This window comes from Choloepus didactylus, chromosome 4 (genome assembly GCF_015220235.1).
Source record: "Choloepus didactylus isolate mChoDid1 chromosome 4, mChoDid1.pri, whole genome shotgun sequence".
NCBI lineage: Eukaryota > Metazoa > Chordata > Mammalia > Pilosa > Megalonychidae > Choloepus > Choloepus didactylus.
The window spans coordinates 156,875,903-156,901,438 of NC_051310.1; the positions used below are offsets into that span (position 1 = coordinate 156,875,903).

The 25,536-nt window shown below is 39.1% G+C and overlaps 1 protein-coding gene and 1 pseudogene across 1 annotated transcript; both read left to right on the forward strand.

The window, feature by feature from the left end:
* Positions 1-5,608: 5,608 nt before the first annotated feature.
* Positions 5,609-10,926, forward strand: LOC119532961 (olfactory receptor 49-like). The gene is made up of 2 exons (XM_037835172.1): positions 5,609-5,967; positions 10,869-10,926. The coding sequence occupies exons 1-2, from the start codon at positions 5,609-5,611 to the stop codon at positions 10,924-10,926; spliced, it is 417 nt and encodes a 138-aa protein (XP_037691100.1).
* Positions 10,927-10,947: 21 nt separating this feature from the next.
* On the forward strand, positions 10,948-11,887 carry LOC119532962 (annotated as a pseudogene).
* Positions 11,888-25,536: the final 13,649 nt, after the last annotated feature.

A 25,536-nucleotide genomic window follows, 5' to 3' on the forward strand; every position in this document is an offset into this window, starting at 1 on the left:
CTTCTCTACTGGGTTTCATTGCTTTCAGCTTCTGGTTCCAGTGGCCTCCTCTCTAAGCTTCTGTGGGTCCTCTCTGAGCTTCTCTGGGGCTTTTCTCTCTCTGCTCTCTCTGCTTTTGCTGTCCTTTATCTTCTCATAAAGGACTCCTGTAAAAGGATTTAAGACCCACCTTGAATGGGGTGGTCACCTCTCAACTGAAATAACCTAACCAAAAGGTCTCACCCACCACAGGTCTGCACCCAGAGGAATAGAATAAAGGAACATGGCATTTTCTGGGGTACATAACAGCTCCAAACTACTATATACAAGGATTTGCTTCTATAATGAGGGAAAATGTCAATAAAATAATCTGCTTTAAGTTTCTTGTAAACAACATTGAAAATTGAATAACAAAAATTTTTTTGATGACTCCAATTATCCTTATTGAGCATTATTGAGAACTAAACCTATTCTCCACTATTTGTTCTGCCTTTCTTGACTATGCCTTGAGCATGGGATTCTGATTTTCTTAATAGTTTTATTGAGATATATTCATATAACCTACAATCATCCACAGTGTACAATTGTTCACAGTACCATCATATAGTTGTACATTCATCACAATAAATTTCTGAACACTTCCTTATTCCAAAAAAATTAAAGTAAAAGTAAAAAAGAACACCTAAAATATTCCATCTCCCCATCCCACCCTATTTTTCATTTAATTTTTGTCCCCATTTCTCTACTCATCTGTCCATACAGTGGATAAAGGGAATGTGAGCCACAAGGTTTTTCACAGTCACACAGTCACACCGTGTAAGCCATAGTTATACAATCGTCTTCAAGAATCAAGGCTACTGCGTTGCAGTTTGACAGCTTCAGATATTTCCCTTTAGCCATTCCAACACATAAAAACTGAAAGGGTATCTATATGGCATATAAGAATACCCTCCAGAGTGACTCTCGACTCGATTTGAAATCTCAGCCACTGAAACTTTATTTTGTTTCATTTCTCTTCCCCCTTTTGGTCAAGAAGATTTTCTCAACCCCACGATGCCAGGTCCAAGCTCATACCTGGGAGTCATGTCCCACATTGCCAGGGGGATTTACATCCCTAGGAGTCACGTCCCATGTAGTGGGGAGGGCAGTTAGTTTACCTGCTGAGTTGGCTTAGAGAGAGATAGGCCACAAAGAGGTTCTCTGGGGTGACTCTTAGACACAATTATAAGTAGGCTTAGCCTCTCCTTTGCAGTCAAGCTTCATAAAGGAAAGCCCCCAGATCAAGGGTTCGGCCTACTAAATTGGTAGTCCTCAATGTTTGTGAGAATATCAGCAATATCCCGGGTGGGGATGTCCAACATTTCTGCATTTTTCCCCAGTTCCTCAGGGGAGGTCTGCAAATATGTTTTTATTCTCTGCCCAAACTACTTTGGGATGTATCGGGATTTCACCTTAATTTGTATATACCTACCAGATCTCACTTCCTATTCAGAGTTTCATGTACTTGGATCCTGATTTTTTTTTTTTTTTGGCCAAATGTTTTTACATTTAAAAAAATTTTATTATGGTAACATACTTCAAAATTTCCTTTTTTTAACTGTATGATTCACTGATATTATGCTATTACATTTTTAAGCAAAGAAAAATATTTTAATCCCAACTTTTCATTTCCTTCTTTTTGGCCTTTTCCCAGCACCCAACTTGTACCATATCCCAGTTCCTGTGGGATAAGGGTCAGGATAGAATTGAACAAGGCTTCTTAATACTTGTGATGGTTCCTTGTATCCCATAACAATACAACTGTCTAATATTAGATATGGGCCCCTAATTCCAGAAGCGTAATTGAAATCATTACTATAATTGAAAAGGAACTGTGATTCTGGATCTGAACAAACAAAGAAAACTTTTATTTTGAAAGCTGTAGTCAGTAACAGCCAAGAGAGTTGGGAAGAGGCCAACTGAGGCTCATTATACTCATTCTCTGGGGATCCCAAGCCCCATCAAACTAGGAAGAAGAGTAGATCCCTTTACAAAAAAAAAAGCTGCAACCCAAAACTTTCAGCAATGATGTCAGCTCCACAAAGAGACAAGTTTATTCCAGGGTTAACTCATCCACTGTCTCCTAGATCCCCAATACCCACAGAAAAACATCGCCTTACTGAGACTTGGACATGTGAAGATGAAATAAAAGTCAGAATCACCCCGTTATTCCAAGAGGAGGATGAAGAAGGATTGCTCCAAATGATAACTGTACTTTTCCAAGGCATTCACAGGAGGAGCTTGCTGAAAAATGGAAGATTTCAAAACATTTAATCTCATCAAACACTGTAGGCTGAATGACATAGCTGCCTGTTTGGAAAAAGACAGGTATTTAGAGAACGCCATCAAACTCATGAGAGCTGAAGATCTCATATCAACAGTATAAGACCTGCATTTAAGTCCCACAGACAATATCACAACCTCATGAAACACCTTTGAGAACCAGGCATCTTCTACAATCCTGTAAGTAGCATATTTGGAATGGCCTGATTGGGACTTCTGCAAAGGGTTGCTAGACACCTATCCCAGATCCTATGGGGTTATCTCCAACTTGAACCCTAAAAGGATGGCAAGGGGCTTCCTTAAACCTCCTTTTATGGGAATTTGTTCTTTATATTTCTTTATAAGATCTGGCACAAAAAGAACAGGTATCAGGTCTCATTTGTAACTTCAGCACCAACTCCATATCTATCTGGGAACACAGCAGGGGCTAGGTCAGTGTTCATTCAGTCAGAGCCTTTAAGTTACTATTAGTATTGAGGAACTTTGCCCAGCCTGATTAACAAGATGTCCGACCCTAGGCTTTGTGTAACTGTCACCTTGGAAAATCCAAAGATCCGGCTAACTTTGAGTGTGGGTGGAATTCTTAAGGCTTTTCCTTGGAGGCAAAAGATTTCATTCCACTCCAAATGAGAACTGTCCAGAAGAGCATGCAGTTCCAGCAGTGGCAGGACAATCCTCCAGGGCATCCATAGAGACTATCCCACCAGGCAGTACATTAAAACAATGAATTGTAGGAAGTGGATAGATACAGCCATGTCCAGGTTCTCACTAATTAAACCTGTTATATACAGGGGAGAAAGTCTGATTTTCATGAAGTAGCCTACTACCCTTTATATCTGGAAGGTACCTGAGTTGGTGACTTCCTTTTTTTAAAAATGCAATTTTATTGAGATATAGTCACAGACCACATAATCCATCCAAAGCATTCACTCATTGGCCCACAGTATCATCATATAGTTGTGCAATCATCACCACAATCAATTTTAGAACATTTTCATTACTCTAAAATAAAGAGATAAAAATAAAAAAGAACACCCAAAACATCCCATACCCATTATCCTCCCCCCATTATATATATTTATTTTATTACTCTCTGCCCATACACTGGGTAAAGGAAGTGTCAGTTGGTAACTTCCCATATGAAGTAAGAAAAAAATAGAAGTGTATTGGCAGCACTAAGTGCTGTATCTTTTAGTTGGTCACATTATCTTTGCATGGTTCACTGGTACACAGCTCCGGATCCGGTATGAACCCTAAGACTTTTCCACCCCTCCCATTCACATCTAGGTGTTTCACATCTTAGTTCCTCTTTCTATCCTTCTCCAAATATATCCTACCCAGGATTAAATAATCCTCACCCTTTTAGCCTATGATGAGGTTTCTGTGTATCACATTCATGTTGGATTCTGCTTCTGTCCTGGAAAGAGCTTGACAATTTTCTCAGCTACCAAGGCATACTCTAGAAACAAACGATCAGGATGCAGATGCCACTTTTTCATACTGCTGATGAATCAGACAAGGTTGAGCCTCAAAACAACCCCTGAGGAACAGCCTTAGATATATCAGAGTCTTATCAACTGTTTTGTGTTCTTTCAGCCTGTCAACAAATGCTAGATGTAATTGCAGTGAGTGCAAGACTTTGAGTAGTGTAGTGTAAAAACAAGGAAAAATTATGAAAAAGGAAAAAGTTCATAAAATTTACCATTTCATCCTCTCCATTAATGCTACTTTTATTGCACTGGTGCTTTCACCACCACCACCCCCAGGCACCTCCTTCCTCCCAGGTACCTAAACTAATCTTTTTCTCCAGAGATGGGCAAAAGTTCTTTCTCCAGCTCCACCTAATAAATAAAGAGTAGCTGTTAATGCTTAAGAAAGGGCATTTCCACATATGCTAACTTTGAAAGAGAGAACTTTTTAAGTTTGTTGTTGTTGTTGTTTTGCTGCCAAAAGCCGTCCAGTGAACCCAACCAGACCTCTGTCTATTTAGTAGATCAAACTCTAGACCACCTAAAGATGGAGAGTCAACCTTCAGGGAATGATTGTGAAGAGACACATCTACCCCCTCACAAATAAAAGCAAACTGTCTCCAGACAGACCAACTTAATACTACTTGGCATAGTGACTCTGCAAGTCTTCTATCCCCTTGGAAATAATACATAAATGACATGTCCTCAGTCACTTGTGTGTCAAACACCCAAGAAATCCATCCCACAGAACTTTGAGCAGTTTTCACTCATTCCATGAATGTTTATTAAAGCTAATTATTTCCTACAAACTTGTTCTAGGTGCTGTAGAAAATACAAAGACTATTAAAGAAAAGTTTGAAACAATGAGCAACATATGAAAAACAACTATAAAATACAATCAAAATAAATTGAGATATAATAAAATTATGGGGATACAGAGGAAAGAATCATTCATTCAGAAGATAAAGCTTCATGGAGGAGATAGCATTATAAAGGAGAATCTTAAAGGATATACAGATTTTGAAAGGCCAGTGATTCAGAGCTGAAGCAATACCATGTGCAAAGCATAGTACACGAAAAATGCATCATGAATCAAAGAATTGCAAAGAGTCTATTTTACCTAGACTCTAGGTCTGCAGAAGCATATAAAAGGAGAAGAAATTTGAATACCAAACTCCCAAATAGGAATTCTGATTTATGCATATATTAGATTTTTCTTATTTTCTAATTTGTGAGAGTTGTACTCTACTCTTACAGATTTCCTTCTTTCCTATTTTATTAATCCAAATACTAGTTTAAAAGGCTCAGATTCAGGTAATCTTGAAACCACAATAAGAAGACTGATTCTAAGTCAGTCTACCTCAAGATAGGAATCTATGACTGCCTATGTTAAGCAGAAGGGTATTACACTCAAATGTGAACTATTTATGGATGAAAACCAAAAATGGGAATAAAGAATAAAAGGTATTAAAGCAAGCTTTATCACTAAGGCTAAGAAATTATTTGAAGAATCAGAAATAAAAGTTGAGAATGTAAACAAGTAAAATTTTTGGAGTTGAGCCTTATTTAGCCCACCCTGCACATTACTCCTTCCTCCTCTAATACACAGATACAGCAAGGACCAAATATGAAATGGGACTCCCAGAGATTCTGCAAAACCAGCCTGAGTAGTTAGTGATGGGAAGATATGTCCTTCGCAGAAATAAAGGACTCCTTTAGCTCAAACTGACACTCATCTCTCTTTCCTTTCTGTTCCAGATTGTCCTCAGATCTCCAGAACATCACAACTCCTGATGCTGACCACCTCTGACTGGCCATCCCCAGAGAACTAAGGAGCCATGGGAAACGGCACCAGTGTCACTGAATTCGTCCTGCTGGGGCTCACAGATGCCTGTGAGATGCAGATGCTCATCTTTCTGGGGATCCTCCTGACCTACCTCCTCACACTCATGGGAAACCTCCTCATCGTGGTCATCACCCTCATGAACAGGCGCCTCCACACCCCCATGTACTACTTCCTCCGCAATTTAGCCATCCTAGAGATCTGGTTCATCTCTGTCATCTTCCCCAAGATGCTCACCAACATCCTGACTGGAAGAAAGACCATCTCCCTTCCAGGCTGCTTCCTACAGAGTTTCTTCTATTTCTTCCTGGGCACCACAGAGTTTTATCTCCTGGCAGTGATGTCCTTTGACAGGTATGTGGCCATATGTAATCCCTTGCACTATGCCAGCATCATGAGCAAAAGGGTCTGTGTCCAGTTAGTCCTTTGTTCGTGGATGACAGGATTCCTTCTCATCACTATTCCAAGTTTCATTACAGTTCAGCAGCCATTCTGTGGCCCCAATATCATTAATCATTTCTTTTGTGACAATTTTCCTCTCATGGAACTCATATGTGCAGACACAAGTCTAATAGAGCTTCTGGGTTTTTTTGCTGCCAACTTCAGTTTATTGGGCACTCTGTCTGTGACAGCTACCTGCTATGGCCACATCCTCTACACCATCCTGCACATCCCCTCAGCCAAGGAGAGACAGAAAGGCTTCTCAACCTGCTCTTCCCACATCATTGTCGTGTCTCTCGTCTATGGCAGCTGCATCTTCATGTACTTCCGGTCAGGCAAGGGCAGTCAGGGGGAGGACAGGAACAAGGTGGTGGCTCTGCTCAACACCGTGGTGACCCCAATGCTCAATCCCTTCATCTATACCCTGAGGAACAAACAGGTGAAGCAAGTGTGTAGGGAGCAGGTGAACAAGCTCCTCTCATAAAACTATCACACTTGGAGTCTAGAGGCAATATTCTCAGGAAATCTCTGGGAATATCAGTCCCCTGTGAAGAATTTTGCCCTTCCCTTTCAGAAAAAGCTGTGATGATATGTTTCTGCTGTGGTAGAAAAGAAGACACCCACTGTAAAACTCACCATAAACTCAAAAGCTCTCTGACCCGACAAGGCACTTTTTTTGATTATCATATTTGAACATTGCATCATTGCATCTTTGTTGCCTGGATTCCCAACAGAATCCAAGCTCTTTGAGGACAGGGATACTGTCCTAGTTTGCTAATGCTGCAGAATGCAAAACACCAGAGATGGACTGGCTTTTATAAAAAGGGGGTTTATTTGGCTATACAGTTACAGTCTTAAGGCCATAAAGTGTCCAAGGTAACACATCAGTAATCAGGTACCTTCACTGGAGGATGGCAAATGGCGTCCGGAAAACCTCTGTTAGCTGGGAAGGCACGTGGCTGGCGTCTGCTCCAAAATTCCGGTTTCAAAATGGCTTTCTCCCAGGACGTTCCTCTCTAGCAAGCTTGCTCCTCTTCAAAACGTCACTCACAGCTGCACTGAGTTCCATCTCCCTGAGCCAGCACGTTCATATGGCTCCACTGATCAAGGCCCACCCTGAATGGGTGGGGCCACGCCTTCATGGAAATATCCCATCAGTTATCATCCACAGTTGGGTGGGGCGCATCTCCATGCAAACAACCTAATTCAAATGTTCCAACTTAACCCCCACTATTCTGTCTGCCCCACAAGATTGCCTCAAAGAATATGGCTTTTTCTGGGGGACATAATACATTCAAACTGGCACAGATACCTTTGTAATTTACATGAAACCACAGCCATGATTCCATTAATTTAGGTACATGGATGTTCAAGACATACTTGTAGGTTGATGACTTTGCAGCTGTTTCTCCAACACCCTAAGAGGATGGAGAACCATCCTGTTACCACCATTCTCATTTCACACCTATAGTCCTGCCACAGAAATATATAAGAACCAAAAAACCACAAAGGCTATTGCTTCTTATTTTTCATATATGCTACAAATATTTTTTAATGTTAAAACTCATAGAAATTCCTCATTCCTGTTGACAAAGGCTCTTTCACGTACTAGTTGTGTTGGATAAATCACTGAACCTCTCCCAGAACCAGACTTCTCTGTAAACTGGGGATTACAATGTCATTTCCAAAGGATTATTAAGAAAATCAAATTAGATTTTCTATGCAGGTGACTTTAAGAGAGACTGACACATTATAAATCCTCAATAAAAGTAAGTCTCTTTCCTCAAACTCTCTGCTTATTTTCCCTCTCTTCCACTTGGATCTCACACCAGTTATCAACAAAAGCATATTTGAAGAGGTTATATTAAAAATATCTTTATAAATTTTAATAAAATTAAATATATTTTTAAGCTATTGCAATTTATTACAAAGATGATCCCTAATGATGAAGACTAAGGTTAACGTCATTCCAATAAATGAACAAATGTTACCTAAGTACCTAAATTAATTAATATATTAATTCATTCCAAAATCATGGTTATAAAATGCTATATTCAAGGAAATGTACTAGGTGGTGTGGAGGATAATATATAATTATCCATGCCTTTGTAGACACTGAAATCTAATAAAGAAGATAGAAAATACACAAAGAACTATAATTCAGGGTAAAAAATTATATCTCTAAGAAAATATCATTTATAACCCTTCAAAAAAATGTTTGCAAACAAGGAGGAAATGGGTGATGTCCCAGAAAAAGAGGATTTCCAAAATTTCACCTAACAAAAAAAATAGCAAAATTGATTAGCCAAATTACCATAGAAAGATCTTGAAATATAATTAAATATTATAAACCCAAAAATTGTCTTCTTTTATTTCCCTCTTTCTCAAAAACCCAATAACCAAACCATCAGCAAATCCTGTGGATAATGCCTTCAAAATATATTTAGACCTTACCAATTCCCCATCCCCCACCTGCCACCTAAATCACCTCCGCCCTGGAGGAGTTAGAAGCCACAGTATTGGAGAGAGACATTGCAGTTTTAGGAAAAATAAAGCTAACAACACATACTCTTTCTTTCTGAATACTTCCTACCTGAAACTGGCCTGAGATGGAGTAAAGGGTAAGTTATACTTTTAATAAAGTTCAGAATTTTAAAAATTACATAATTTGGTCAACAAAATATCCCTATTTGGGGACTGACAGTGAATGCAGGACATCATTTTTAATTATATAAGAGTCACCAGAAAAGTCAGGAACCTGTCTGAGACTCCATCCAATGGTAAAGGAAGAAATAACTCCACATATTGTTTGAGTGATCTATCCATCAAGTTCCTCAGAGATACAGAGGCAATAGGATATAGATATGTGTGTGTATACATATATTATGTGCTTGCATAAGTATAAAGATATATATATTTATAAGGAATAGCCTTATGCAATTATGGGGTAAGGAGTCCAATAAGTTGGAAACACAATCAAGACTTGTTGTAGTCTTGAGGCAGAATTCCTATCTCTACAGAAAACCTCAGGTTTTTGCTGTTAAGGGTTTCAACTCATTAGATGAGGTCCACTCACATTATCAAGTGTAAGCTCCTTTACTTAAAGTCAACTGATTATACATGTTAATTACATCTACAAAATTCCTTCACAGCAACACCTAGACTAATTTTTTACCAAACAACTGAACTGATAGCCTAGACAAAGTAGCATAAAAAATTAACCATTACAGTCCACCACTGGTTAACTTTCCACATTTAGTCTGGAAATCTCCTCAGCTAAATATCCAAGCTCATCACTTTCAAATTCTGCCTTCCATCTGACATCAAGATTCAATTTTGCCAAATTCTCTGCCACTTTAAAACAAGGATCACCTTATTTTCAGTTTGCAATGACACATTCATCATTTCTGACTAAGGCCTCATTAGAAGTACCTTTAGCATCCATTTTTCTACTAATGGTCTCTTCAAAGCAATCTAGGCCTTTTCTATCAAATACCTCACAATTCTTCCAGCCTCTACCTATTAACCAATTACAAAGTTGTGTCCACATTTTTGGTATTTGCAATAGCAGTACCCACCCTTCTTGAACAAAAATCGGTTTTAGTTTTGTAGTCTGCTTAAAGCAGATACTATTAAATGGGTTTGCTTTTAACGGTGAGAATTTATTAGCTCACAAGCATGCCATTTTGAGGTCATGAAAATGTCAAAACCATCAAGATGATGCTTTCTTCCCGAAGACTGGCTGTTAGGGATCCTGGACTCTTCTATCACATGGTAATGCACACAGCAAAGTCTGCTGGTCTTTCCCTTCTCTTCCAGATTTCTTCACTTTCAGCTTCTTACCTCCAGGGCTTTTTTTCTCTCTTTCTGTATACATCTCATTTATAAAGGACTCCAGTAAGAGGATTAAGACCCACCCTGAAATGAAACAAAATAAAGTTTCAGTGGCTGAAAGATCTCAAATAGATTCAAGAGGTCAGGAACTCCAAACTAGCTAAAATACTGTCTCCCTGATGTTCCTCCAAAAAAATACCAGCTCTTTGCCCACGTCATGGTCTTGACATACCCTCTTCTCTTTGCCAGGAACTCTACCAAGCAGCTACCTGGATAACTCCTATTCTGCCTTTAAACCTCACCTGAAATCACATTTCCTCAGGGAAACCTTTCCTAGCTATCATCTTTGGCAGATCTTGCCTATTATTCCCTGCTAAATCATCCAGTTCTATGAATTCCTAGCCCTCACTGTGTTTTGTTATTAGATATTTATTTATTTATGCTTGTTTCTCTTCCTCAATTTTAGTGTGACAAGAGACTAATTTTGAAGTTCTGGAGGTGGGTGTGAACCAGGTTCTTTTTTCTTAAGATGAGGGGTACTCTACTTAGAAACTAGTCGAGTCACATAGTAAAGAGGAAACCAAAAGCTAGTGTTAATATTCTCCAGGTCCAGGCCCTCTCAAGACCCAGTGTGGAGGAAAAGGACCCTTACTCACATAGGAGAGATGAAGTTTCCATTATCACCATTCCTGGCAGATTCCCACTGAGGGGGTGGAAGATTACTTCCTGAGAGCCACAGGGCTCTGAAAGCCAGGTCCTCTCTAGTTGGCCAGTGGAGGAATAAAACTTCTACAAGGAGACTCCAGCAGGTACAACAGGCATGAGTCATGTATGCTTTCTATCTCAGCTGTCCAGCCATCAGTCTCCTTCTTACAGGTAACCAGTGTAGTCATACCCTTACCAGGTGTGGTTGATTGGAGATACGTACCCGAGAAAAACTCTTAGAGCTTAAACTGGCACTCACACCTCTTTCCTTTCAGTTTCAGGTCATCCTCAGCTCCCCAGGACATCAACACTCCTGATGCTTATGACCTCTGACTGGCCTTCCTCAGCAGAGGACTAAGGAGCCATGGAAATGGCACCAGTGTCACTGAGTTTTTCTTGTTGGGGCTCACAGATGCCTGTGAGCTGCAAATGCTCATCTTCCTGGAGCTTCTCCTGACCTACCTCCTCACACTTATGCGGAACCTCCTCATCATGGTCATCAACCTCATGGACAGGCACCTCCACACCCCCATGTACTACTTCCTCCGCAATTTCGCTGTCCTGAAATCTGGTTCACCTTGATCATCTTCCCCAAGATGCTGAGTAACATCCTGAGAGGAGACAAGAAAATATCCCTAGCAGATTGTTTTCTCCAGTTTTTCCTCTGTGTCTTCCTGGGCACCACAGAGTTTTATCTCCTGGCAGTGATGTCCTTTGACAGGTATGTGGCCATCTGTCATTTCTTGCACTATGCCAGCCTCATGAGCAAAATAGTCTGTGTCCAGTTAGTCCTTTGTCAGTGGATGGCAGGATTACTTCTCATCACCATTCCAGGTTTCTTCATATTTCACCAGCCATTCTGAGGCCCCAATATCATTAATCATTTCTTCCCTGAATACTTTCTTCTCATGGAAATCATATGCACAGATACACATCTGATAGAGCTTCTAGCTTTTGTTGTGGCCAATGTCAGCTTATTGGGCACTCTGTCCATGATGGCTACCCGCTACGGCCACATCTTCCACACCATCCTACACATCCCCTCAGCCAAAGAAAGTCAGAAAGCCTTCTTCTCAACCAATTCCTCCCACATCAATGTCATGTTTCTCTTCTATGGCAGCTGTATCTTCATGCACGTCAGGTCGGACAAGGGTAGCCAGGGGGAAGACAGGAACAAGGTGGTGGCCTTGTCAACATTGTGGTGACCCCAATTCTCAACCCCTTCATCTATACCCTGAGGAACAAACAGATGAGGCAAGTGTTTAGGGAGTAGGTGAGCAACCTCCTATCATAAAGCTTTGGAACTAAGGGGCTGAGCTAATATTCCCAAAGTCGGGGAATATCACGTCCCAACAAGAAATTGAGGCTTTCCCTTGAGAAAAAACTCTGGTGATATTTTTCAGCTGTGATAGAGAGGTGACAGCCACTATGCAACTCAGCATAAACTCAGGAGCTCTCTAACCACTCAAGGCAATTTTATTACTTATCATATTTAAACTTTTCTGTTCATTGCACTTCTGATGCCTGGATTCCCAACAGAATTCAAGCTCTTAGAGCACAGGGACTAGCTTTGTAATTTATCAGAAGCCCCAACCATCAATCTATTGACATAGATAACATGGACGCTCAGTACATACTTGCAGATTGATTGCTTTGTATCTGTTTCTCCATTACCCCAATTGGAGAGGAGAACAGTCCTCTGTTACCACCATCCTCATTTCACACTTCTAGTCATGCCACAGAAATGTATCAGCAAGAACTCAAGAACCACTAAGGCTAATTGCTTCTTATTTTGCATATAAGCTATTTATACTATTTTAGTTTTTAAATTTGTACAAATTCCCTATTCCTGTTGACAAAGGCTCTTCCACATACTGGTTGTCTTTGAACAGTCACTGTCACCCAGCACCAGACTTATCCATCCCTAAGGATTATTATGAAAGTAAGATCAGAAATTCTATGCATGTGCTTTAAAAAGAGACTGGAAAATAATAGGTCCTCAATAAATGTTAGTTTCTTTCCTCAAACTCTCCTCCTATTTTCCTTCTCTTCCTCCTGCATCTCACACCAGGTATCAACAAAAGCAATTTTGAAAAGTTTATATTTAAAATGTTATTAATTTTATATAAAGTTATATACACTATTTAACCTATTGCAAATTATGATGAAGACAATCTCTAATGATGAAGAATAAGGTAAACAAAGGTATATCAATAAATGAACAAATGTTGACTAAATATCTAAATTAAATAGCATATTTAAAATCAGTACGATAAAAAGGTCATATTCCAGGAAATGCGCTAGGTGGTGTGGGGGATAATACATAATTGCCCACACTTTTGAAGAAACTGAAATCTAATAAAATAGAAAATACATAATGAACTATAATTTAGGGTAGAAAATGATACTTGTAAGAAAATACTGTGTACAATCCTTCAACAGTAAATAGGAAAACCAGAAAGAAACGGATGATGCCCCAGAAAAGGAGGATTTTCAGAAATTCACATGAGAAGAAATAGAAAAAATAGTAAGACAAATTACCATAGAAAGATCTTGAATTCTGATGAAATATCTACTATAAAATATAAAACCATGGTATCTTGGGCTCCTCTTTTTCTCAAAAACCATACAACCAATCCATCAGCAAACTCTGTGGATTATATAGTTGAAATGTATATAGACCTCACCCCTCCTTCCCACCACCACCACCACTACAATCTTTGTCCATTTCCTCTAGGGTCTCCGTCTCCCACCTGCCACCCACACCCTCATAACCCCAAAGGAATTGGAAGCCACAGGCAGGGAAGATACATTGCCAAGTTCAGAAAGAGAAGCCAACAACACACACCCTTTCTCTCTGAAAGTTTCCTAACTGAAATCTTCAGGACACAGGTAGAACGGGTAAGCTTTAATTTTAAAGCTCATCATTTTTTAACAATTGCCTAACTTGGAGAAGTAAAAAAGCCTAATTTGGACAAATAGTGAATGAGAACTTTTTGAATTAAATGAGTGGCCAAAAAAAAATGGACCTGTCCATGATTCTGTCCAAGGATCAAGAAATGAATACCTCCACAAACAGGATTGAGTGGTGTACCAGTCATGGTAAACCAGAGAAATGGAACCAATAGATGTGTGTCTGTGTGTGTGTGTGTGTGTGTGTGTGTGTGTATACACATAAAGAGATTTAAGGAATTCGCTCCGATGAGTGAGGGGACTGGCAAGTCCGAAATTCATGGGACAGTTCAGCAGGCTGGAAAATCAAGCAAGAGCGGAGGTTGCAGTGTTGAGTCTAAACTCTGCAAGCCAGGATGGCAAGCTGGAATATTAGATGGGAGTTGATGTTACAGTCTTAAAGCAGAATTTTCTTCAACTCTGGGAAATCTCAGCTGTTTGTTCTTTTTTTTGTTTTTATCTTCATTTTATTGAGATATATTCACGTACCATGCAGTCATACAAAACAAATCGTACTTTCGATTGTTTACAGTACCATTACATAGTGGTACATTCATCACCTAAATCAATCCCTGACACCTTCATTAGCACACACACAAAAATAACAAGAATAATAATTAGAGTGAAAAAGAGTAACTGAAGTAAAAAAGAACACTGGGTACCTTTGTCTGTTTGTTTCCTTCCCCTATTTTTCTACTCATCCATCCATAAACTAGACAAAGTGGAGTGTGGTCCTTATGGCTTTCCCAATCCCATTGTCACCCCTCATAAGCTACATTTTCATACAACTGTCTTCGAGATTCATGGGTTCTGGGTTGTAGTTTGACAGTTTCAGGTATCCACCACCAGCTACCCCAATTCTTTGGAACCTAAAAAGGGTTGTCTAAAGTGTGCATAAGAGTGCCCAACAGAGTGACCTCTCGGCTCATTTTGGAATCTCTCTGCCACTGAAGCTTATTTCCTTTCCTTTCACATCCCCCTTTTGGTCAAGAAGATGTTCTCCATCCCACGATGCCAGGTCTACATTCCTCCCCGGGAGTCATATTCCATGTTGCCAGGGAGATTCACTCCCCTGGGTGTCTGATCCCACGTAGGGGGGAAGGCAGTGATTTCACCTTTCAAGTTGGCTTAGGTAGACAGAGAGGGCCACATCTGAGCAACAAAGAGGCATTTGGGAGGAGGCTCTTAGGCACAACCATAGGGAGGCCTAGCCTCTCCGTTGCAGCAACCGTCTTCCCAAGGGTAAAATTTATGGTAGAGGGCTCAACCCATCAAACCACCAGTCCCCTATGTCTGTGGTCATGTTAGCAACCATCGAGGTGGGGTAGGCCAATACCCCTGCATTCTCCACAGGCTCCTCAAGGGGGCACTACATCTTTTTTTTTTCTTGTTTTTCTTTTTTTTTTTTTAACTTTCCCTTCTTTTTCAAATCAACTGTATGAAAAAAAAGTTAAAAAGAAAACAAACATACAATAAAAGAACATTTCAAAGAGACCATAACAAGGGAGTGAGAAAAAGACAACTAACCTAAGATAACTGCTTAACTTCCAACATGTTCCTACTTTACCCCAAGAAAGTTACATAATATAGCAACATTTCTGTGAACTTGTTCCTACTATATCCATCAGAAATTAACAGACCATAGTCATTCCTGGGCATCCCCAGAACGTTAAATAGCTTATCTGTTCTTCTTGGATTATTGTTCCCCCTTCCTTAATTGCTCTCTATTGCTAGTTCCCCTACATTCTACATTATAAACCATTTGTTTTACATTTTTCAAAGTTCACATTAGTGGTAGCATATAATATTTCTCTTTTTGTGCCTGGCTTATTTCGCTCAGCATTATGTCTTCAAGGTTCATCATGTTGTCATATGTTTCACAAGACCGTTCCTTCTTACTGCCGCGTAGCATTCCATCGTGTGTATATACCACATTTTATTTATCCACTCATCTGTTGAAGGACATTTGGGTTGTTTCCATCTCTTGGCAATTGTGAATAATGCTGCTATGAACATGGGCGTGCAAATATCTGTTCGTGTCACTGCTTTCCGATCTTCCGGGTATATACCGAGAAGTGCAATCGCTGGATCGAATGGTAACTCTATATCTAGTTTTCTAAGGAACTGCCAGACTGACTTCCAGAGTGGCTGAACCATTATACAGTCCCACCAACAATGAATAAGAGTTCCAATTTCTCCACATCCCCTCCAGCATTTGTAGTTTCCTGTTTGTTTAATGGCAGCCATTCTAACCGGTGTTAGATGGTATCTCATTGTGGTCTTAATTTGCATCTCTCTAATAGCTAGTGAAGCTGAACATTTTTTCATGTGTTTCTTGGCCATTTGTATTTCCTCTTCAGAGAACTGTCTTTTCATATCTTTTGCCCATTTTATAATTGGGCTGTCTGTACTATCATCATTGAGTTGTAGGATTTCTTTATATATGCAAGATATCAGTCTTTTGTCAGATACATGGTTTCAAAAAATTTTTTCCCATTGAGTTGGCTGCCTCTTTACCTTTTTGAGAAATTCCTTTGAGGTGCAGAAACTTCTAAGCTTGAGGAGTTCCCATTTATCTATTTTCTCTTTTGTTGCTTGTGCTTTGGGTGTAAAGTCTAGGAAGTGGCCGCCTAATACAAGGTCTTGAAGATGTTTTCCTACATTATCTTCTAGGAGTTTTATGGTACTTTCTTTTATATTGAGATCTTTGGTCCATTTTGAGTTAATTTTTGTGTAGGGGGTGAGTTAGGGGTCCTCTTTCATTCTTTTGGATATGGATATCCAACTCTCCCAGCCCCATTTGTTGAAAAGACCATTATGACTCAGTTCAGTGACTTTGGGGGCCTTATCAAAGATCAGTCGGCCATAGATCTGAGGGTCTATCTCTGAATTTTCAATTTGATTCCATTGATCTATATGTCTATCTTTGTGCCAGTACCATGCTGTTTTGGCAACTGTGGCTTTATAATAAGCTTCAAAGTCAGGGAGTGTAAGTCCTCCCACTTCGTTTTTCTTTTTTAGAGTGTCTTTAGCAATTCGAGGCATCTTCCCTTTCCAAATAAATTTGATAACTAGCTTTTCCAAGTCTGCAAAGTAGGTTGTTGGAATTTTGATTGGGACTGCATTGAATCTGTAGATGAGTTTGGGTAGAATTGACATCTTAATGACATTTAGCCTTCCTATCCATGAACATGGAATATTTTTCCATCTTTTAAGGTCCCCTTCTATTTCTTTTAGTAGAGTTATGTAGTTTTCTTTGTATAGGTCATTTACATCTTTGGGTAAGTTTATTCCTAGGTACTTGTTTTTTTTGGTTGCTATTGAAAATGGTATCTTTCTCTTCAGTGTCTCCTCAGTTTGTTCATTTCTAGCATATAGAAACATCACTGACTTCTGTGCATTAATCTTGTATCCCGCTACTTTGCTAAATTTGTTTATTGGCTCTAGTAGCTGTATCATCGATTTCTCGGGGTTTTCCAGATATAAGATCATGTCATCTGCAAACGATGACAGTTTTACTTCTTCCTTTCCAATTTGGATGCCTTTCTTTTCTTTGTCTTGCCAGATTGTCCTGGCTAGCACTTCCAGCACAATGTTGAATAACAGTGGTGACAGCGGGCATCCTTGTCTTGTTCCTGATCTTAGAGGGAAGGTTTCAGTCTCTCATCATTGAGTACTATGCTGGCTGTGGGTTTTTCATATATGCTCTTTATCATGTTGAGGAAGTTTCCTTCAATTCCTACCTTTTGAAGTGTTTTTATCAAAAAGGGATGTTGGATTTTGTCAAATGCTTTTTCAGCATCTATTGAGATGATCAATTGATTTTTCCCTTTTGACTTGTTAATGTGTTGTAATACATTGATTTTCTTATGTTGAACCATCCTTGCATGCCTGGAATGAACCCCACTTGGTCATGGTGTATGATTTTTTTAATGTGTCTTTGGATTCGATTTGCAAGTATTTTGTTGAGGATTTGTGCATCTATATTCATTAGGGAGATTGGCCGGTAGTTTTCCTTTTTTGTAGCATCTTTGCCTGGTTTGGGTATTAGATTGATGTTAGCTTCATAAAATGAGTTAGGTAGTGTTCCATTTTCTTCAATGTTTTGAAAGAGTTTGAGTAAGATTGGTGTCAGTTCTTTCTGGAAAGTTTGGTAGAATTCCCCTGTGAAGCCATCTGGCCCTGGGCATTTATTTGTGGGAAGATTTTTGATGACTGATTGGATCTCTTTGCTTGTGATGGGTTGGTTGAGGTCTTCTGTTTCTTCTCTGGTCAGTCTAGGTTGTTCATATGTTTCCAGGAAATTGTCCATTTCTTCTACATTGTCCAGTTTGTTGCCATACAGTTGTTCATAATATCCTCTTATAATTTTTTTAATTTCTTCAGGATCTGCAGTTATGTCACCTTTTTCATTCATTATTTTGTTTATATGGGTCTTCTCTCTTTTTGATTTTGTCAGTCTAGCTAGGGGCTTGTCAATCTTGTTGATCTTCTCAAAGAACCAACTTTTGGTGATATTTATCCTCTCTATTGTTTTTTTGTTCTCTATGTCACTTATTTCTGCTTTAATCCTTGTTATTTCTTTTCTTCTACTTGTTTTAGGATTGGTTTGCTGTTCATTTTCTAGCTTCTTCAGTTGATCCATTAGTTCTTTGATTTTGGCTCTTTCTTCCTTTTTAATACATGCGTTTAGTGCTATAAATTTCCCCCTTAGCACTGCTTTTGCTGCATCCCATAGGTTTTGGTATGTTGTGTTCTCATTTTCATTCGTCTCTATATATTTAGCAATTTCTCTTGCTATTTCTTCTTTAACCCACTGATTGTTTAGGAGTGTGTTGTTTAACCTCCAGGTATTTGTGAATTTTCTAAGTCTCTGATGGTTATTGACTTCTAATTGTATTCCATTGTAGTCAGAGAATGTGCTTTGAATAATTTCAATCTTTTTAAATTTATTGAGGCTTGTTTTATGTCCCAGCATATGATCTGTTCTGGAGAAAGTTCCGTGAGCACTAGAAAAGTATGTGTATCCTGGTGATTTGGGATGTAATGTCCTGTATATGTCTGTTAAATCTAATTCATTTATCAGATTGTTTAGGTTTTCAATTTCCTTATTGGTCTTCTGTCTGGTTGATCTATCTATAGGAGAGAGTGATGTGTTGAAGTCTCCCACAATTATTGTGGAAACATCAATTGCTTCCTTTAGTTTTGCCAGTGTTTCTCTCATGTATTTTGTGGCACCTTGATTGGGTGCATAGAGATTTAAGATTGTTATTTCTTCTTGCTGAATTGCCCCTTTTATTAGTATGTAGTGGCCTTCTTTGTCTTTCAAAACATCCCTGCATTTGAAGTCTATTTTATCTGAGATTAATATTGCTACACCTGCTTTCTTTTGGCTGTAGCTTGCATGAAATATTTTTTTCCATCCTTTCACTTTCAGTTTCTTTGTGTCCCTGTGTCTAAGATGAGTCTCTTGTATGCAACATATTGATGGTTCATTTTTTTTGATCCATTCTGTGAATCTATATCTTTTAATTGGGGAGTTTAATCCATTTACATTCAACGTTAAAACCGTGAAGGCATTTCTTGAATCGGCCATCTTATCCTTTGGTTTATGTTTGCCATATTTTTCCCTCTCTCTATTAATATCCTTTATTGTACCCATACCGAATCTCTTTAGTACTGAACCTTTCTCCAAGTCTCTCTGTCCTTTCTTCGTTTCTCTGTCTGTAGGGCTCCCTTGAGTATCTCCAGTAGGGCAGGTCTCTTGTTAGCAAATTCTCTCAGCATTTGTTTGTCTGTGAAAAATTTAAGCTCTCCCTCAAATTTGAAGGAGAGCTTTGCTGGATAAAGTATTCTTGGCTGGAAATTTTTCTCACTCAGAATTTTAAATATATCGTGCCACTGCCTTCTCGCCTCCATGGTGGCTGCTGAGTAGTCACTACTTAGTCTTATGCTGTTTCCTTTGTATGTGGTGAATTGCTTTTCTCTTGCTGCTTTCAGAACTTGCTCCTTCTCTTCTGTGTTTGACAGTGTGATCAGTATATGTCTCGGAGTGGGTTTATTTGGGTTTATTCTATTTGGAGTTCGCTGAGCATTTATGATTTGTGTATTTATGTTGTTTAGAAGATTTGGGAAGTTTTCCCCAACAATTTCTTTGAATACTCTTCCTAGACCTTTACCCTTTTCTTCCCCTTCTGGGACACCAATGAGTCTTATATTTGGACGTTTCATATTATCTATCATATCCCTGAGGTCCATTTCGATTTTTTCAATTTTTTTCCCCATTCTTTCTTTTATGCTTTCATTTTCCATTCTGTCATCTTCCAGGTCACTGATTCGTTGTTCAACTTCCTCTAGTCTTGTACTATGAGTGTCCAGAATCTTTTTAATTTGGTCAACAGTTTCTTTAATTTCCATAAGATCATCCATTTTTTTATTTAGTCTTGCAATGTCTTCTTTATGCTCTTCTAGGGTCTTCTGATTTCCTTTGTATCCCGTACTATGGTCTCATTGTTCATCTTTAGTTCTTTGAGTAGCTGCTCTAGGTGCTGTGTCTCTTCTGGTCTTTTCATTTGGGTGCTTGGGCTTGGGTTATCCATATCGTCTGGTTTTTTCATATGCTTTATAATTTTCTGTTGTTTTTGGCCTCGTGGCATTTGCTGAACTTAATAGGGTTCTTTTAGGATCTGTAGACCAATTCAAGTCCTTATCTCTAATTTATCAGATCTACTGCTTCGTGGAGTACACTTTCTCTTACTAACCAGCAGGTGGCGTCCACGAGCCACCTGTTCTCCACAAGCCAGTTCTCCCCTGCTTAGCCTTTTTGGTGAGTGGGGGAGTGAGTCTTGTGGGGTCCAATTGGTGTACCAAGCTTGCGTGTGTAGTTGGTGTTGCCTGCCCTGTATATAGGGCGTGTTTCTGGGCAGTCAGGGAGGGGGGTTGGCTCTAACAATCAAATCTCCCTGGTGATCCTAGAGTTTTAAAGCTGCTGCAATAGTCTAATCCTTCAGTTCAGTCCTGCCACAGTTTGTCTCTGCCACTGACCCACAAGTCCTTGGTATTGGCGTATGGCTCCTGAGACTTGCAAGTGGGTCCCTCTTCCAGGCTGTGCACCCCGGGTCCTCTGTTGAGGGATGACTGTGCTATGTCACAGGTGAGTGCCGTCCCCCCAGGGCAGTTCTGGGCTGCTGGGCTGTGTAGGGAGGCTCCCAGTCTGCTGAAATGATGGCTGAATGGGGCTTTGTTAATTCACACTGCTCCACCTTCCCAACTCTGGGAGAATCAGCTGAGGTTGCAGGGAAGGCTAATGTCCACGCCCAGTTTTGTGGTGTGTGCCTGTTATTTGAAGCACTTCCGTCACACTGGGTTGTCTGGGGCAGCTCTGGGCTATGCGGCTGGCGATGTGCAGGAGTGTTTCCTGTCCACCAGGATGATGGCTGTGAGCGGACACCCCCCTTTTCTTGGGAAGTTGTGGTGTTTAAGTGAATTTTCTCAGCCACTGGATTATTGCCTTTTGTCTCAGAGCTCTCTTAGTTCTGCTCTTGACTTGACCTGCCCAAATTGCAATTCTTTGAAGCTTTCTGTATTGGACTTCTTAGAGTAATTGTTTTAGAAAAAGAAAAAAGGATTAAAAAAAAAAAAGGGCCCTCCTCAGAGATCTAATGGGTTATTGAAATGCTAAGACACAAAGCAACCAGGGCCATTAAGGAAAGGTCCACAGGGCAGAGAGATCAGCTTTTCTTCAGGATTTGCATATGCGCCTCAGGGCCTGAGCTCTGCCCTTCCCCTTTCTATGTTCACCAGAACTCCAAAAATCCTCCGCTTTTATTTTGGAGTTTTTCATGTTGTTTTTTTTCTATGCCTGTCTCCTCTCTGCTGGGCTGGCTGCTCTCAGATTCTCTGGTGTCTGCTCTCAGTCTATCTATGGTTGGAGTTTGGATCAGTAGAATGAGTTTCCGATAAGGGCTGCCACTGCAGTTCTCCCTTCTCCTTCCCGGAGCTGACAGCCCCTCCTCCCAAGGGACTGAGCCTGGCAGGGAGGGGCGCGGGTCCCCTGGCCGCAAAAACTTACAGATTTCGCTGATCTCAGCAGTTCCACATTTTCATGAGTGTTGTATGAAGTATGCCCAAAGTCAGATTGCTCTGTGGTGTCCAGTCCACACAGTTCCTGGCTTTCTACCTACTTTCCTGGAGGAGTAACTAAAACATACAGCTCACCAGTCCGCCATCTTGCCCCGCCTCTCAGCTGTTTGTTCTTAAGGCCTTCAAATGATTGGAGAATGTGAAGCTACTTTAAAGAGGACAATCTCCTTTTCTTAAAGTTAACAGATTATAAATGTTGATCACATCTACAAAATACCTTCACAGCAACACCTAGACTAGTGTTTGACCAAACTTCCCAGCAGATAGTGTAACCAAGTAGACCAAAAAAAAATAAAAAATTAACCATCAGTCCACCCCTTGTCACCTTGGCATTCATAAACAATCTCCTTAAACCATACTTAATCTCCAAATAAAGACACTAAAAAAAAATCATACTCTGCCTAACATGACACCAGTCTCCTGCATACAACCACAAGCACACTAACCCTGTTCTAGTTTGCTAATGCTGCCAGAATGCAAAACACCAGAGATGGATTGGCTTTTATAAAAGGGGGTTTATTTGATTACACAGTTACAGTCTTAAGGCCATAAAGTGTCCAAGGTAACACATCATGAATAGGGTACCTTCACTGGAGGATGGCCAATGGTGTCCAGAAAACCTCTGTTAGCTGGGAAGGCATGCGGCTGGTGTCTGCTCCAAAGTTCTGGGTTCAAAATAGCTTTCTCCCAGGATGTTCCTCTCTAGGCTGCAGTTCCTCAAAAACGTCACTCTCAGTTGCTCTTGGGGTGTTTGTCCTCTCCTAGGTTCTCCAGAGCAAAAGTCTGCTTCCAATTGCCGTCTTCAAAACGTGTCTCATCTGCAACTCCTGTGCTTTCTTCAAACTGTCCCTCTTGGCTGTAGCACCTCTTCAAAACATCACTCACAGCTGCACTGAGTTCCTTCTGTTTGTCAGCTCATTTATATGGTTCCACTGATCAAGGCCCACCCTGAATGGGTGGGGCCATGCCTCCATGGAAATTGTCTCATCAAGAGTTATCACCTACAGTTGGGTGGGGCACATTTCCTTGCAAACAACCTAATCCAAACATTCCAACTTAATCCCCACTAATATGTCTGCCCCACAAGATTGCATCATTAATATGGCTTTTTCTGGGGGACATAATATATACAAACCAGCACAAACCCTTTCCCAGAAGAGGATGCACAGTCCTTGCACGATATTCACATTTTCTCCATGATATCCTATAACTTAAATACCATGATTAAAAGTTAATAAATCTTATGGTATATGACAAGGGGTAATATATGGAAGAAAATAAAGATATTTGATATACATAGAGATATAGAGATACAGACACACAAACATATTCATAACAAAATAAGGAAGAAATAAAACAATTACAGTATTGTTTCTACAACTGGTCATGTAGATGTAGCTGGAATTCATAACTTCCTTGCCACACTATCCATTCCATATTCCCTTTTTTGCCCAGAGTGAGCACCTCAGCTGGCTGTGGTTCTTCGCCTGGTAGGGTGACCCAAATCTTCATTCCTGAAAGGTCTGGGCCCTTAGTTGTCCTGCCTGGTTGTAGTTTTCCAGCGATTTAATCACAGGGCACAGTAGAATTAAAAAATGCTATAAGGGAAAGGAAGAAATAAAACTGCCTTATTTCACAGACATGATTCTGTAAGTATAAAATCCTAAGGAATTAAAATTTAAAACCCTACTAGAACTACTAAACAAATTAAGCACAATTGTGGGATACAAAAAAAATATAAATCAATGTAAAAAATCAATTGTACTTATACACACTAGTAACAAACAATGTGAAAATGAAATTAAGGCAACAATTCTATTCACAAGAGCAACTAAAGGATAAAATATTTTGCAGTAAATTACACAAAATAAGTGCATAATACAAACTGAAAACTAAGAAATATTGCCAAGAGAAAAAAAAAAAGAAAATCTAAATAAAGGGAGACATTTATGATAGCAACTCTCCCCAGACTGATCTATACATTCACAACATTCCTAAACAAAATACCGAAGTTTTCATGAAAAAAATTCATGAGCTGATTCTAAAATTAATATGTAAATGCAAAGACCTAGAAGAGCCAAAATGATTTTGAAAAAGAAGATACAGTGAAGGATTATATTCTAAGGTGTCAAAATAGACTATAAAGCAATAGTAATCATGACAATGTAAAACTGCCTAAGGAGAGACTTATAGTTCACTGGAACAAAATTGGTAGTCCAGAAAAAGCCTTTACATTTATGGTCAATTGATTTTCAACAAAAGTGCTAAGACAATTCACAGGGGAACACATAGGCTTTTCAATAAATGGTGCTGAGACAATTGGATAGCCATATGTTTTTAAATGCACAAAACATATTTTTAAATGTAAAAAATTAAAATAGCCTGATAAATTAGATTCAGGTACCCAGATGATTTCTTCCCAGCAGGAACCTGTCCCTTAGAGAAAACCCACCATGGAAAAAAATGTGCCAGAGATTTATTCTCTAGAATAAATGACTCTTACTTCACACTGTACAAAAGTTAATTCAAAGTGGATCATAAGCCTAAGTGTAAGCTCTAAAATGATAAAATTACTAGAAGAAAACATTGGAGAAAATCAAAGACTTCTTAGGTATGACACTAAAAGCATGATCCATAAAAAATATATTGATAAATTGGACTTAATCAAAATTTAAAACTTTTCCACTTCAAAAAATACCATTATGAAAGTTACAAGATAAGCCATAGACTGGGAGAAAATATTTTCAAATCATGTATCTGACAAAGTACTGGTATCCAGATAACATATATAAGGAACACATGAAACACAATAATAACACAGACTATCCAATTAAAAAATGGACAAAAGATTGTAACAGATAGTTCACCAAAGGAGACATAGGAAGGGCTAATAAGCACATTAAAAGATGCTCAATATCACTAGTCATTAGGAAAATACAAATTAAAACTTCAATGAGATATAACACCCATCCACTAAAATAGATATCATCAAAAAGACAGACAATACTAAGTGTTGGCCAGAGTACTTTGAGAGTATAAAATAAACATTTTTAAAACTATTAAAGAGATAAATGAAGGAACAGAAACCATAAGAAAACATAAGACATTAAGAAGGAATTACTGGGAAGGTCAAGAAAACAACAAAAGTGTACATATAAAAATAATAATATAGTAAATGAATTTAAATTCAACAAATGAAGCAACAGAATAGAAAAAAAGAGAGAATTAGAGATCAGGAATATAGAACTGAAGAATTTACCCAGACTGTGACTTAGACATAAAGATATGGAAAATATAAAAGACAGGTTAAAGGCATGAGGGTAAGAATGAAAAAGTCCAAGTTATGCCTAATAAAAATTTCAGAATGAGAAAATAGAAAGAATGTGTTTTCGTTTTTTTTAATCCAATTTTATTGAGATATAATCACATACCATACAATCATCCACAGTGTACAATCAATTGTTCACAGTACCATTATATAGTTGTGCATTCTTCACCACAATCAATTTTTGAACATTTTCATTACTACACACAAAAAAGAATAAGAATAAAAGTTAAAGTGAAAAAGAACACCCAAATCATCCCATACACCCCATCTCTCCCCAATATTCATTTACTTTTTGTCCTCATTTTTCTTTGCATCTATCCATACACTGTATAAAGGGAGTGGGAGCCACAAAGTTTTCACAATCACATGGTCACACAGTGTAAGCTATATAGATATACAATCATCTTCAAGAATAAAGACTACTGGGTTTAAGTTCAACAGTCTCAGGTATTTCCTTCTAGCTATTCTAGAAACTAAAAAGGCTATCTATATAATGCATAAGAATAACCTCCAGAAATACC

Coding starts and splice junctions, on each gene's coding strand:
- LOC119532961 (XM_037835172.1), top strand. CDS start 5,609: ATGGGAAACGGCACCAGTGTCACTGAATTCGTCCTGCTGGGGCTCACA. Junction 5,968..10,868: donor GCAGTGATGTCCTTTGACAG/GTATGTGGCCAT, acceptor CTTTCCTTTCAG/TTTCAGGTCATCCTCAGCTC.